This window comes from Nilaparvata lugens, chromosome 1 (assembly GCF_014356525.2).
Source record: "Nilaparvata lugens isolate BPH chromosome 1, ASM1435652v1, whole genome shotgun sequence".
NCBI lineage: Eukaryota > Metazoa > Arthropoda > Insecta > Hemiptera > Delphacidae > Nilaparvata > Nilaparvata lugens.
Genome location: NC_052504.1, coordinates 14728364 through 14742603, shown reverse-complemented (window position 1 = coordinate 14742603; position 14240 = coordinate 14728364). Strand labels below are relative to the sequence as shown.

Sequence of the window (14240 nt, the reverse complement as noted above, 5' to 3'; positions counted from 1 at the left end):
TTATATGTTTTAAAGAAAATTTTATATTATTAGTACTGTAAAAAAAAAAAAAAAAAAAAAAAAAAAAAATACATGTTTATAGAGAGAGATTATATTTTATAAGCCTAAACTGCTATTACTTTCTAGTCAAAAATATATTATGTGTTTAAGCCGGTTGGAAAATAAGTCACAGCCTGTAAACTAGCCAAGAATAAATTAAAACAAAACATTGGGGGCGCTAGAGCATTATAAAAAACTTAAGTATAAATACCTTGTTGTAAGAGTATCCAAACACTTTACACATCACTGTTTCACTGTAAGTCCGGTTTGTGTCTCTTTTTTAAGCATTTTCGCTTATCATTTTATCACTGTTTAATTAGCATTTATCATATTTGACATAATGAATCACACTCCCGCAAACTCTGAAGTTTCATATATGTACGGCGGTTGCACAGATCCCACTTTGTCGACTCCAAGCACATCAAACCCCACCACGGTAGATGCCAATACGCCACGAGAAAGGGAACCAGGAAGCGTCGGGTCGATAGTCTTCGATCCACCAGGTCTGCAACCTCTATCATCCACTCGAATCGACGCCGCTGACACACCATTGAATCAACGGATAGTAGAGATCAACTTTGAAGGGGGCGAGGAGCAGCCTGCAGAACCCGCATCGCCGGAGGCCGAGTCACACCTGAGCAAACAAAGTATATTTTCAATCACAGAGTTAGATCCGCTTCAAAAGGTAATAATGGAACAAACTAGCAGTACTTTCAATATTATGTTACAAAAAACAATGGATAATATGATGCAGGAGATTAAAAAAGAGATTGCTACAGTAAAAGAGGAAAATAAACAAACAGTGGAACAGGGCATGAAAGAGACCGCAGGCGCTATAAAATCAGTAGAACAACGGTTGGATAATATTGAAACTAAAGTAGAGAATCATAGGGAAGAATTAAAAGCAATGATAACCTACAAAAAGAAAGTCAGGATAAAGTTACGGCAGGATTATCGGAAAGGTTGGATACGGTTACATGTGAACTCAATGAAAGGATAGATAACCTAACCACACAAATCACTACACCCATTCAGGATATAACCAATAACATTAAGGCCGATTGCCACCAAGAAATCCACAAACAAATTACCGTTGCCAATCAAACATTAACAACTACAGTTGACAAAAATATTAACAGTATTAAAGAAATACAAAATAAACAGATTAATATGTCCACAAAAATGAACCAACTGCAAGGTAGCATCAATCAAAATACAGAAACCTGTAAAGCTTTAAACGGAACTCTACTAATTCAAAAATCCACTCTGACTCAATTAAATCAAGAAATAAACGCAAATAAAATTACACATAATAGTCAATGGCAGATAACACAGGAAAAAATAACAGCATTAGAAAATCATATTCAACAACGACCTCAAGGGATTCAAACAGACAACCTCAACGTACATAGTATATTACAAGGACTAGGAAAATTTGATAATACTGATCGCCATTTGCAACCTCAACCATTCATTGATCAGATAAAATTAGTACAAACTCTTGCACCTACCTCTTGGAATTTTTGGCGTCTTCGTTTGACTAATTATTGATTGGCGAACCCCTGATGTTCTTTCGGAGTAGAGCCCATGAATTTACATCATTGGATGAGTTTGTAGCTGTCTTCCTGGAACAGTATTGGAGCAGAAGTAAACAGTTGGACGTGCTAGCGGACATTATATCATGCGATTTCAACCCTAACTTAGACGGTGCATGTACCACTTTCGTCACTGCCCTACAGTTTAAAAATTCTCAATTGAGCGAGCCCATTAATGAATCGGCATTAGCAAGTATTATTTTAAAGAAGCTACCGTATCAAGTTAGAATGGCACTCGCCACACAACCCATTACTGATTGTAAGCAGCTGATAAATCATTTATATGGCATACAGTCTGTGATGGCAATATCAAACCACCGTTCAGACCAGAGATACGCACAAAATCAACATAACTCAAAATTTAATCAGTATAACAGCCAAAATTATGAACCGGTATCATATGATCGCTACCGATCTGCTCCTCAATTTGAACGCCGCTATGAGCACAGGCAAAATAACTGGAATAATGAAAAATTTCAAAATCGCACAACCAACCACTATGCCCAGCAGAGCAACGTAAGAATCACTATGATGGCCGTGATCGATTAACTCAATAATAATCACACACAGAACAATTACAACAGAAATTATAAACCGCCACCTCACAATAAGTACAAATTATACATTAGCACATGCAATAGGATTGAATCAACAAAAAACACGGAACCCAGCACCCAACGACCCGCCACCAGATATACAGAAAACTACAGCTAATAAACCAGGACTATATGATACCCCCGATATAACAAGCATAAACTCAAATGAAACAAACCAAGAAAAGCAGGATATTTCAACGTCATACACCACATTCAGAAATGATTTATCGGAGACTTTGTACAAGAAACACAAGATAACCCACCACCAGACACACAGGAGCCCATACAAGACAGCCTATCACAAAAAACCGCCGCCCAACATGCAATTAAAACCAGCCGCAAGCATCAGCCTCTATTAAGTTTCCTGTTCCCCGCCGAAGAGCAACCCGCCACCGAAGAATCACTACCGACCACCACCCTACAACAAGAACCGATCCATATAATAATGCTGAAATCCCACCACTGCCAAAATAAACAGCTGCCAGGAGGAGACCGCCACCATGCACCCGCGCACAGAATCTATGCATCCATATCATTGTACCCCACCGAAGCGGACAAGGACCCCAAGATGGAAGAACGAGAGGACGGACTACCGGACAAAAGGAGCGACCACCGCAAGGCCCGGAGACGGAGGCGCCCGAGGACACCCGACCGGCATCAGGACGAGGAGGATGGACTACATGACCGAAAAAAGAACATGCATCGCAAGGCCCGGAGGCGGAAGAAGCGACGAAGGAGGAACCGCGCGCGCCGATGGAGGCCGCATGCACGGTTCAAACGCCCGAAGAAGACACCGGACCGGGACCAGGTTGGAGAACAGGCCACCGACGTCATGCATCCGCGGCACATACGTTTTAAGAGAGCCAATCAACGATGTGACCGGAAGAATGGGCTAGAGAAATGTGATAAAAACGGAACAAAGAAATGGATTAAAAATGGAACTAAAAGGACTATTATGGATTCGTGCATGGGCAATAATAAAGTGGACTACTTGTGGAGATTGATGGACAGAAAGTGGTTGATAAAATCAAGAGAAATAAGGAATTATATTAAGAAAGTAAAAGTACCTGGATATTATATGATGAGAGATAATACTATTAAAAAGATGATAAATGTTTTGTTATGGTGTTTAATGTTTGTAATAATGGCTGTGATATTAATAAAAGAGTGTGTTGTAGATATGATGGAAAATATTATATTGTGGTTATTAAAAGAATCTATTATTGATAATTGGGAAGCTAATATTATAAAAATGTTTATTGTTGTGAGCCTACTAATTTATAATGAACCGAGATCAAGAATTTAAACGAAAATGAAAGGAAGGATGAGTTAAGAGTGCAGGATATTTGGAAAAAGAATGGATTAAAAGAAATTACCATTAAGGAAGCTAGGATTTGTTTAGAAAAGTATACCAGATACAAGGGCTTTAAATTTATGATGGATAAGTTATCAATAGGACAGCCTCACAAATCAACAGCAGATAACCTCACCAGCCTACAACATCTACAAACAGAATGCAAGAAGATGCAAGTAAGCCACGAAATTTCTACATACCATATCACAGAATTTGAAATAAATATGATAAGAAATCAAGGAAAACATTATTATCAAACCGATTACTAACCTTCCTTAATAATTTTAATCTTGGCATAGGACCACGTGGCAACAATCCAATGTTTTAATTCCTTCCAGCCGTTAGAAGCCTGCAATAAGAAAAAGAATAATTTTTAAATGTGTAATTAAATTAGCTACATCCACTAAAAAAGGACACAAGCGGGGATAGTATATTTAAAATTTGTAAATTACCTTTAAAGAGAAAAAAATGCAGCAGTTAGGTTAATTATGAAATTCGACAGCAAATTCTGTAGAATCAGTGACCAGCTGGGCAAGGCCACCTGAATCAAATATGTAATGTCTGCAAACATATGATTATAAAAAAAAAAAAAATATGGTTACCCCGAAAATTGTTATTTATCATTGTTATTATTATTGTTATTTATATTTATTAATGTCGGTATATTTATTTATATGTTTTATATTTTATTACTTTTAATTATGCCACGTTTGTTACCTGAAAAGACCTAAAGTGAATACAAGCTACCAAAAAACCAAAGAGCCATTAGCAAAGAAAAGTATTGTACCTGATGTATAAAAAATTATTTATATTAAGACCTAAGAAATACTATAAGATATAAGCCCAGAAGTTTTGTGAATCGAAATTATTGTCTGAAAGGAATCATTTATGAGAATTATGGAATGTGTGTAGTTAGGTTGGTGGCCCTGCAAGCGGCGAATTTAAAAATTACTATGTTTTAAGTGTTGTCAGGAGGAGTGCGTTTAGAAGTTTATATTTATGATATTTTATGTGTGTTGAGGAGGAGAATTTGTTATTGTATTTGATAAAGGTATAAAGGAGATGCAGCAAATATGTCTGCGAACTGTGATAGAAGTATGAGAGTATAATTTATAATAAAGTATAGTGTATATCGATGTATTGAAGGGTGGGTTCTCATTAAAAACATTATGATTCTCAAATATTTTGAATTCAAACCCAGGGGCGCGTGTAAAGTATTAAATCTGGGTAGATAAAAAGCCCTAACAGAAACAGAAATAGGTCTGAAAATAAAGTAACTGGCTAATATCGCCAATAGATAATAACTAAGATTAGATAGCATCAGCTTGTTCTGGCTAAATGGTACAAAAACCTAAAAAGGATTTGAAGGAATTTTATTGCTCATAAATAGATTATTATATAAAATATTTGAAGATTGAGGTTATGTACATGTATTCACGGATCGGTGACCTAGAGATCGATCAAACCGAGGAACGTAGAATCTGACCAAAACCCCTTGGCAGAGCTTTATTGCAATCAGATGGTGTGCAATGTGAAAAAACACCTGTCCACGTGGCTAATTATTAGGTAGCATGGAATTAATATTAATGTATAGAATATTAGCTAGCATGTAAAGAGCATAAATAAAAAACCAAATAAAAATAATTTAATGTATTCAGGAAATAAGAGGTACCAGGCGCATGAATACCGAATAAAATTTGCATGCACCAATAGTAAAACGGCAGTTAATAGGCGGCAATTGTAGGCCAATTCAAAAATATTTATATATTTCTATAAATGTTCGAAATCTATGTTGGATTGTTATATAGTCTATGTTATCGATATGGCTCGAAAGCGAAGAAATTATTAATCATACAATCTAAGCAATATTTGGCATTTTTTGTAAGATCTACTTGAACCTAAATGGCGGATGACTAAGATATTTAAATTTTATGCTAATTTGAAAGTCGGAAATAGGATCTGTAAAACTTGAGAAAGGAGAACCAGCACTCGCCAGCCAAATGCCACCATAAGAGGACCCCAAATATTTTAGAGCGTAGTACCTTACTAATGATTTTGTAAAAGTTAAAGTTAAATTGAATTATTAAATTTCTTAAAAGACTTCGTGATGCTATTGTGAAGCAGAAGTCATTTTCATTTTTAATTAAATTTATAACCCCTTGGAGGAGACGATTCCGGCTACCATATTCCCGGACCGCATGGAGTTGGATCGACATCGGCGGCTTACAAGAAGATTTTCGACACGTGAGTGATTAATATTGAATTAGTGATGGGCGCCCTAGTGCTTCGAATTAATCTAATAATCAAAGCTAGCTCGCCGAAAGGGTTTTTATTATAAATTAAGAAATTAATAAGAGTAATACTTGCGCAAGTAAAATTAGTATTAAGGTATTTATTTGAAAGAAAAATATAGATCAATATTCAGAAATTTCTATTAAATCAAAGAAGTACAAAATCTAGGCTATCAAAACATATGCATATAATATTTAATTTTTTGCAATATAATTTGCGATAGTTTGTTATAGCTCTAATTCACTAGATGAATGGCTCTACCTATTCCGTCAGGTGCCGAATCTTGCACCCTGAGATAAAAATATATATATTCGATACAAAGAAATCTACTAAGTACTAGAGATTTTAATATATATATATTTGGATTATTAGTGGCTAATTTATCAAGCTGATATTAAAGCACATATTTTTAATTGAATTGTCCAAGTCGACAAGTATTAGCAAGCGCATATCGCAGCTACATGCAAAAGAATGCATATGATTTTAAGATAAAGGCACATGGTAATGATTCGTGCCATAAATCTAGAATATAAAGTTAGCCTGTGATATTTTATTGATTTCAATTATTGTTCTATTTTTATATTATATTTTTTATCGCTCTTTATATATTTCTTGCCTCGATTTATTTTTGCATTATTTGTGTAATATATGTATGAAACGTTCATGGTGTGCAATTTATTTTTTATTCCTCAACACTATAGTATAAGTATCATTTATATATATTTATTATTTATTGAATTACAAGAGTTATAGGAGAAGCCCATATCTAGGCCTATCAAGATTTTTTAAGACTGAATACTATTAGAAAACCACGACCTAATTATATCAAATCTCATGCTTTACCGACTGATGCCAAGCAGGAGGCTAATCGTTATTTAAATATAAAGAATAACGTGACACCTTTATCTGTTATATGATATAATAAAGATTACCTTATATTATTATTATTTTCAGTTTTCTATAAATTTCATTAATTGAAATGAATTGTTTTTCAGGAGATGGCGGCATTGCTGGCTGCCACATGCGTCTGCTGACCTACTGCTGTCCCTGCCGCACTCACAATGAACCTGAACCAACGGTCAGTCCAGTCATCCTACAATCATCATCAAACTAGAATAATATATTTTTTAGAGAGTAAGGCTACATGAATATGCCTCTGACAAATTAATTGAAGAATTGACAAGTTTTTATACGTGTTTTCGGATTCGATTGACATGTACTATGATTTGATTGAAACTCGTAGAGTTATTTGTTCACAAGGTTTTACTTTCTTCAAATTTGATTTGCATGTATTAAAATTCGATTTAATCTTGTAGTGGTCCATCCTAGAAACCGGACCATAGTTATTTGCTTCCAAGGCATTCATTTTACTATCGTCAAATGATCCTCATCTCAGGATTGAGCTTATCGATTTTCTTCTCCATCATTGTGTTATTTGGATTTGATTGTCGTATACTATGATTCGATTGAAACTTATTGTAGTCCATCCTAGAAATCGGGCCTTAGTTATTTACTTACAAGGCATCAATTTCATTATTTTCAAATGATCCTCATCCGAGGATTAAGTTCATCGATTTTCGTTCTCCGTCATTGTGATATTAGGATTCGATTGACATGAAAATTCTTGGCCCGGTTGCAGAAGAGTCTGTTGAATTTTAACTGTGGTTAATTTATAATTGGATACGTTTTCCGCTTCTCTAATTGGTTCTCGTGGCATTTAACTATCATTTAATCACCGTTGACATATTAACAGTTTGAAGTATTAATTGAATCCTCATTCCTCATTGAGTTTATTATACTTCCGCTTCTTTGATTGGTTCTCGTGGCATTTGACTGTCATTTAATCACCGTTGAAATGTTAACAGTTTGAAGTATTAATTAAATCCTCATTAAGTTTATTATACTTCCGCTTCTCTGATTGGTTCTCGTGGCATTTGACTGTCATTTAATCACCGTTGAAATGTTAACAGTTTGAAGCATTAATTAAATCCTCATTAAGTTTATTATACTTGAGACATTAATTAGATCTTCATCCTGTATCATGTTTAAACATTCTTGTTAACCAATATTGTGATAGTGCCGATTACTGCAATATGGTGCGGCGTGTAGAGTAGGAGCCAGCTTGCGGTGTGGCTTATTGGATGAGAGCAGTCTGCTCATGAAAGGAAACTATCTGTTCACGCGGTAATGGCCACAAGGTAAACAGGAGCAGCCTGCGACGCCGGCAAAGGCTGGATGAATATGCATGAGACAAGCGGAAAGCGGCAGGGGAAAATTTTACACTAGCCATTTCGGCGAGGGGGATAAGGAAGGACTAGTGCTGTCAATCAAGCTGTAACGGATAGAGCTGCTTGCCATGCGGGTGGGTGTTTGTGGGTGAGGGTGGATAGAGGGACACAGTTGTAGAGGGGGGTCCTTTTGACAAGGCGAGGGAGATGACTGATAGGCGACTGGCCAATCTAATCCACATCTACTAGTGCTAGCTGCTAGTGCACCTGGCTCTGTGTTGAATTTTCCATACTGTTTGAAGCCAGTTGCAAAATAGAATTATTCGTTGGTGATCGATCATCATTCAACCGCCCAGTGACGAAAAATCATGATGCGAATCGTTGTTTGATAAATTGCTGTGATCGGACTTGGGCTGCTTTGATTGTGTCTAAATAAATATATATGCATCAATAAAATATATAAATGATGATATTCTTACTTTAGAAGTACAATAGGTTGAAACGAACTCGAACATTTCTTGAGACTAAATAGCAAATATATTAAATTTATTCTATTCTAAAATGCTCAAATCTAGCTCAAAATGAGCTCAGAACCGTTTCGAGTATTAGCTCAAAATGCTTCATTTCTACTGATGTTCAGCATACCTTCCCATTCATTTTGAATCAATGATGTGCTGTATGGCTTCACAACCTACATTCCTGAACTTCGATAAAGAATTGTATTACCTCAAAGAAATAGGTTACAAATTATAATCAAGCATTAATTCAATGGCAGAATTAATCTGGTTTAGAACTTACGTCTTCTTTATGCTACTTTATCTAACTTTTCGTCTTTCATTTTATTCACTTTATAGATGTTGAATGTAACAACTATGGAATTGCTACATCAAGCCTTTATGTCCCAAATTGCGCCATTATACTTGTTATCGTTAAGAAAATTTATTTAAAAAAATCATTCATAACAGCGGTAGCTAGTCTCTCCATTTTCCATGTACAAACAACATAAAATCGAAGCAAGATTAATCTAATGTAAGCTCCAATAACAATGTATTTGCTATTTTACTCTTACAACATTGAAATGCAAATTTCCTCTTGATGAGCTATTATATATAGGACGGAGCATCCTATTTGCTATCCATGAAGGCACGATGCACAATCGATGCATTGAGAGAGCAGCAAGCAGATGATAGGAAAGCTGCATAGCTAGTGAAGCGCGCAAGATAGCGAGATGGTTTTACGTTTCCGACACGAATCAGTGATAGGGTCTCTCGTCTCTTATCTAATTTTCTCAGCAGCGGCTCAAAACTCGCTCGTTTCACGGCTCGTTACAGATGCCTCATCTATATAGTGCACTACTATAGTAATACTATCTAGGGTGAGAAAGCGCACTAGGGGGGCTGTTCTAGGCTCAGGATAAGCAACCAGTCTATTCAACCAGCACTCTTCATTTCTGCTCTCTAATCTCGCTAATTAGGATTTACCTCCAGTGTAATTGAGCCACCGCATTCAAATAATCATATTACGAGGGTTTCATTCCACCGGAGCTATATTATGACTAGACTTGGTGCCCTGCTCAAGAACTTTATTTGGCTGCTCTAATGAATGTGGAAAACTTGTCTGCCTTCCACCGCCTGAATTTCAAATTCTCCGGAGAATTTCATATCAAATTTCTTGAATATTTCATCCTAGAGTTGATAAGCTGTGGCTGGATGGAGAGAAGCTCTCATTTGCCCAAGTTAGGTTAGGGTTTCGTTTAGTTTCCATCATTAATTATCATCATCCAGCTAATACATTTCGAGTAATGAAAAAGTCCAGCGACTAGCGATGCTTTGCATTGTAGTTATTGTTGACTTGAAAACACTGTTGTCAATGGTATTATTGTCAAAGCAGTCTTTCCTATGTTCTATGCATTGTACCAAACGCCAAGTGACATGATTAATGAATGAAAAATAATTGATTGAGTTTTTTTAGAACGATTGAACAGAACACATCTGTGATTGTATGCCGATTTAGTGGATTGTATGCCGATTTGAATAGCATTTTCAACTCGATCACTATTTTCACGAGTCCGATTAAGATACTTTCAACTAATTCTCATTAATGTGACTTGTAAAATCATCGTTATATTCTTTAGCAAAACTAATAGTTTACATTGTTTTAACGTAGTCAAAGACTAGGGTTCTTTCGTATGTGGGCAGCTTTAGTTCTATTCTAAAAATGATGTGTCAAAACTGGAAATTTCCTTCAAGTAGCAGAGGAAAGTCAAGAGAAATGCAGTAATTAAAGTTGAAAGTTAAATTATTTATTTATACATCGATACATACAATATCATTGTACCTTGAATGATTGGAAAAGGAACAACAGGCTTAAAGCCCAAAACTGTTCCTTTCCCAAATTTGGATAGAAATTGTCCAAAAATAGGTTAAGTAAAGTAAATTCGTATGGCTTTTGTTGGTGGGGAGTCCCTTGCGGGAAGGTCCCACCGCCTGAATATATAATTTAAGCCGTCTTACGATTGTCATACTTCAGCCGGGACCGACAAACGTGCCCAAAAATAGGTTATGTTTACACTTCATGATTTTTTCCAATTTTGAGTCCAAATAAACTAGGAATTTAGAAAAGTTGAAAACCAAATTAAATAAAAATACTTTACTAAATCATCACTGATAACTGAAAAATACTGTATTAATAATTGTAAATTTTTAAAGCATTGAGTTATTGCGTGCATAATTGCATAAAAAATGCACAAATTACTGCAATTCCGTTTTCTTATATACTTTCAATTATATTCTGTTATATCCTCAAAAATAATGAAGGATTCAGTCAATATCGTTGGCCATTAAAAATTTATCTCGAACTTACAAACCCACAAACGCGAGCCTCAAGTCGAAAGTAGAAACTCAACGCTTTGTCAAAGATATTTACATTTTTTTACAATATTATTTATTCAAAGATATTTACAGTATTATTTATTTATCCATCTATCAGACATATCCCTTCCAATGGAACCAATGTCATTTGAAAATTTGTAAATCAAGTTGTATTCTGTAACTATTTTATAAGTATAAGACACTCAATTTCCATTAAACGTAATGTAGTGCTTTACTTAGCATAGAATGACAAACTAAGTTACAGTAACTCATCCCGAAGTTGTCAGTGACATTCTGCCAGTGAAAATTGTAAATGTAGATTTGTTTATGGTTGAGCATGGAGTATTTGCATGCCGCCTACTTGGCTTGGGAGCTGAGCTCTGAGTAGTAAATGCGGCAAGAACAATTTCATTGAGCTGCAGCCGTATTAGGAGGTGGGCCTGTCTCGACCTTGTCGTGGAAAAGCGTCTCTGTAGAATAATTTAGGTGGCTGCTGCCTCTGCCACCTTCTATCGACCCGACCGACGGCTCTGCTCACACCCGGCCAATGGCAATAGGCAAACCTCTCTACCTGAACTGCTCACATAAACATTATCCTAGTAGATGCTCGTCAGATCTGGGTTGTTATGATTAGATGCTCCATACTCTAATCTAATGTACTAATAACTAATAGTCTGCATACAATTTGTATATCTGCTCTACAACCATGTAGGCATACTAACTCACTAATTAACTTTGACTATTGATTCACTAATTGAATAGTCACTACTACTACTATCTCTAGACGACTAATAGTCACTAGACTACCAGACTATATCACTAAGGGCCGGTTTCCGAGCTCGGGATTTGGCTAAGTTCTAGACTTTAAACAGCTGGAGTCAGAAGATGATTAGCTTACCGAAAGGGGCGTAGTCGTAGTCATTGTCATAGTCACGTTTGATTTCAATTTCGAAAAACTAGAAAATTGAACACAAAATAAAATAAAGAGAAAAATGTGTAAAGTTTCAGCAATTTGAATTGTTTAGTAATGTTTAATTTCGTTAAGGAAAAACGTTTCCAATTATATAAATGAGAAAATAAAAACTGAGACCACTGTCATAAAAACTGCGACTACGCCCCTTTTTGGAAACCCAATTTTCTGTCTCCAGCTGTTTAAAGTCTAGAACTTGGCAAAATACCGAGCTCGGAAACCGGCCCTTATAGTCAGTAGTAACTACTCAATGAACACTAGACTATTTACCCACTATAGTCTGTACAAAAATACTTCTGACTTGGAAGAATATGGGGCGCAGAGAAATGGAGGGAGATCAGCCAATTACAGTGATTAATAGAGTCATAGGTAGAAGCGCAGTTGCCAATAATTGTCGATTGGAGTCTGTCGTCTGACTCATTAGCGAACAGTCGCTAGAAGTTGGAGAACGCTGGCCGGCTCAGAACGGCAACACAGCGCCTCTGTATCTCCCCCCCTCCGTTGTATGCTTTCTCTGCTGCACATATGCCTCCCAAGTCGAAAGTTATTCTGTACGGACTGTATGTACTTGTACTCTATTAAGTTTGAAGGTGTTCTAATATTTTGACATGATCTTAAGCATGTATATATTTGCTCATGGATCAAGAAAGATGTACCATCTATCAATCTATCTATTATCAATACGATTACTATTCAGTCGTTCCATCGAGAGGAGAGCCAACAGTAACATAAAGTTTGTGCATAAAAGTGATGACTCCAATCCTCTGTTAATTGCTGAACTCGCAAATATTAGTTTACAATGTTTTCATTGACAGTTTATCACTGTGAGTACAGTACATCTGTGATAAAGATGTTAGGGGAGGGCCTCAGTTTATTAATTCTCGACCATTACTTGAGATACTGGAACAGATAGGAAGTTGAGTTCATTTCTTCAAGTCTCACAGCATCAATTTTTCGTACCGTTAACATGCATACTAGGGATTAGTGAGAAGTCAGTTTAAGGGTAGGATGGGTTAGGGGCTAGGTTTTGCTTTTGAATTGCAATATGCTAGTATTATTCAGACTTTTTCGATAATTTCAGAATTAAATATATGATGCTGTATCCACTGGACTTTTCAAATTACAATATGAATTGCAATATGCTAGTATTATTCAGACTTTTTCGATAATTTCAGAAATAAATATATGATACTGTATCCACTGGACTTTTGAAATTCATGGAGTCAATTCACATTTAGAGTACAGTACAGTTACAGACTAGAATTTGTGAGTCTTGGAATCTGTGGTACAGGGTACATTCCCGTTCCCCGTACAGGAAATATCAGGAAACTTTGAATGATTTCTAAATCAATGACAACCTAACAATTTTCATTGTATATTGGAGTCACTTTTTTTATGTCGAGCATCCTTATAAGTTCATTGCCACTATGATTACCAAGCCCTTTTCATGTGAATAATATTTTTTTCTAAACAATACTTGTATTATATCTGTTTACTTGTTGGAAAAAATTAATAAACATGATTTTGGGTTAGTTTTGTTTCAAGCTTACACATTCTCACTCGTTAAAATGTTAATACCCCACATATTGTCTTCAGCTATGTTAGCTACCCCATGAAGGTAAGGGGAAGGTGAAGTAATGCTGGACTGCGTTGCAGGCAGGGGCATCTGACTATGTTCTGCCTTCATTTTCAGGACATTTTGACTATATTTGGCATCCCACTATGACTGAGTGACTGTTATAAAGCTACCTTCAGATGCCTCCTATCAAAGCTTTCTCTAAGACTATTTATCTAGATGTACTTTTCTCCTTCTGAAAGAAATAAATGTTCCATAATAATTTTATTACAGAATCATTATTTTATTCCATTCACAGTATGTTACTTGAATAATCAATTAGTATTGATACTTTATTCCACAATCAATTCGAATTGCAGAGTTCTGACAATAATCAATAAATAAGACTTATAAATGAATAAATTATAATACTAAAAATAAATAATAATACTTTATTTCATAATCAATTCGAATTGCAGAGTGCTGTTCTTGCCTAAAATGGTCATCACATAGTTCTGATTTGATGGCACATGAGTTGCAGGCATATGTAGCTGATGGGGTAGCCGACCCTTTGTTGCGTGACATGGGGCTGTTGACGCAAGTCCGTCTGTCATTCATGTCCATGTCGTGTGTTCAGTAGCTTTGTAGAAATAGAAACAGGACAGAGAGACAGTCAGTGGCCTGCGAATGGAATGCGTTGAATGCCGTACATTTTCATTGAGAGATGACGTTGTTATTTGG

At 35.9% G+C, this 14240-nt stretch overlaps 1 protein-coding gene across 3 annotated transcripts in view; it reads left to right on the top strand.

Moving 5' to 3' along the window:
- The window catches only part of LOC111048226 (stress-activated protein kinase JNK), a 98705-nt gene that overhangs the window by 78052 nt on the left and 6413 nt on the right, over positions 1-14240 (top strand). For all 3 annotated transcript variants that reach the window (XM_039431381.1, XM_039431370.1, XM_039431375.1), the window contains one exon: positions 6872-6954. In XM_039431381.1, coding sequence (XP_039287315.1) covers positions 6898-6954 — 57 coding nt within the window. In that variant the 5' untranslated portion in view covers positions 6872-6897. The remainder of the gene's footprint in view (positions 1-6871; positions 6955-14240) is intronic.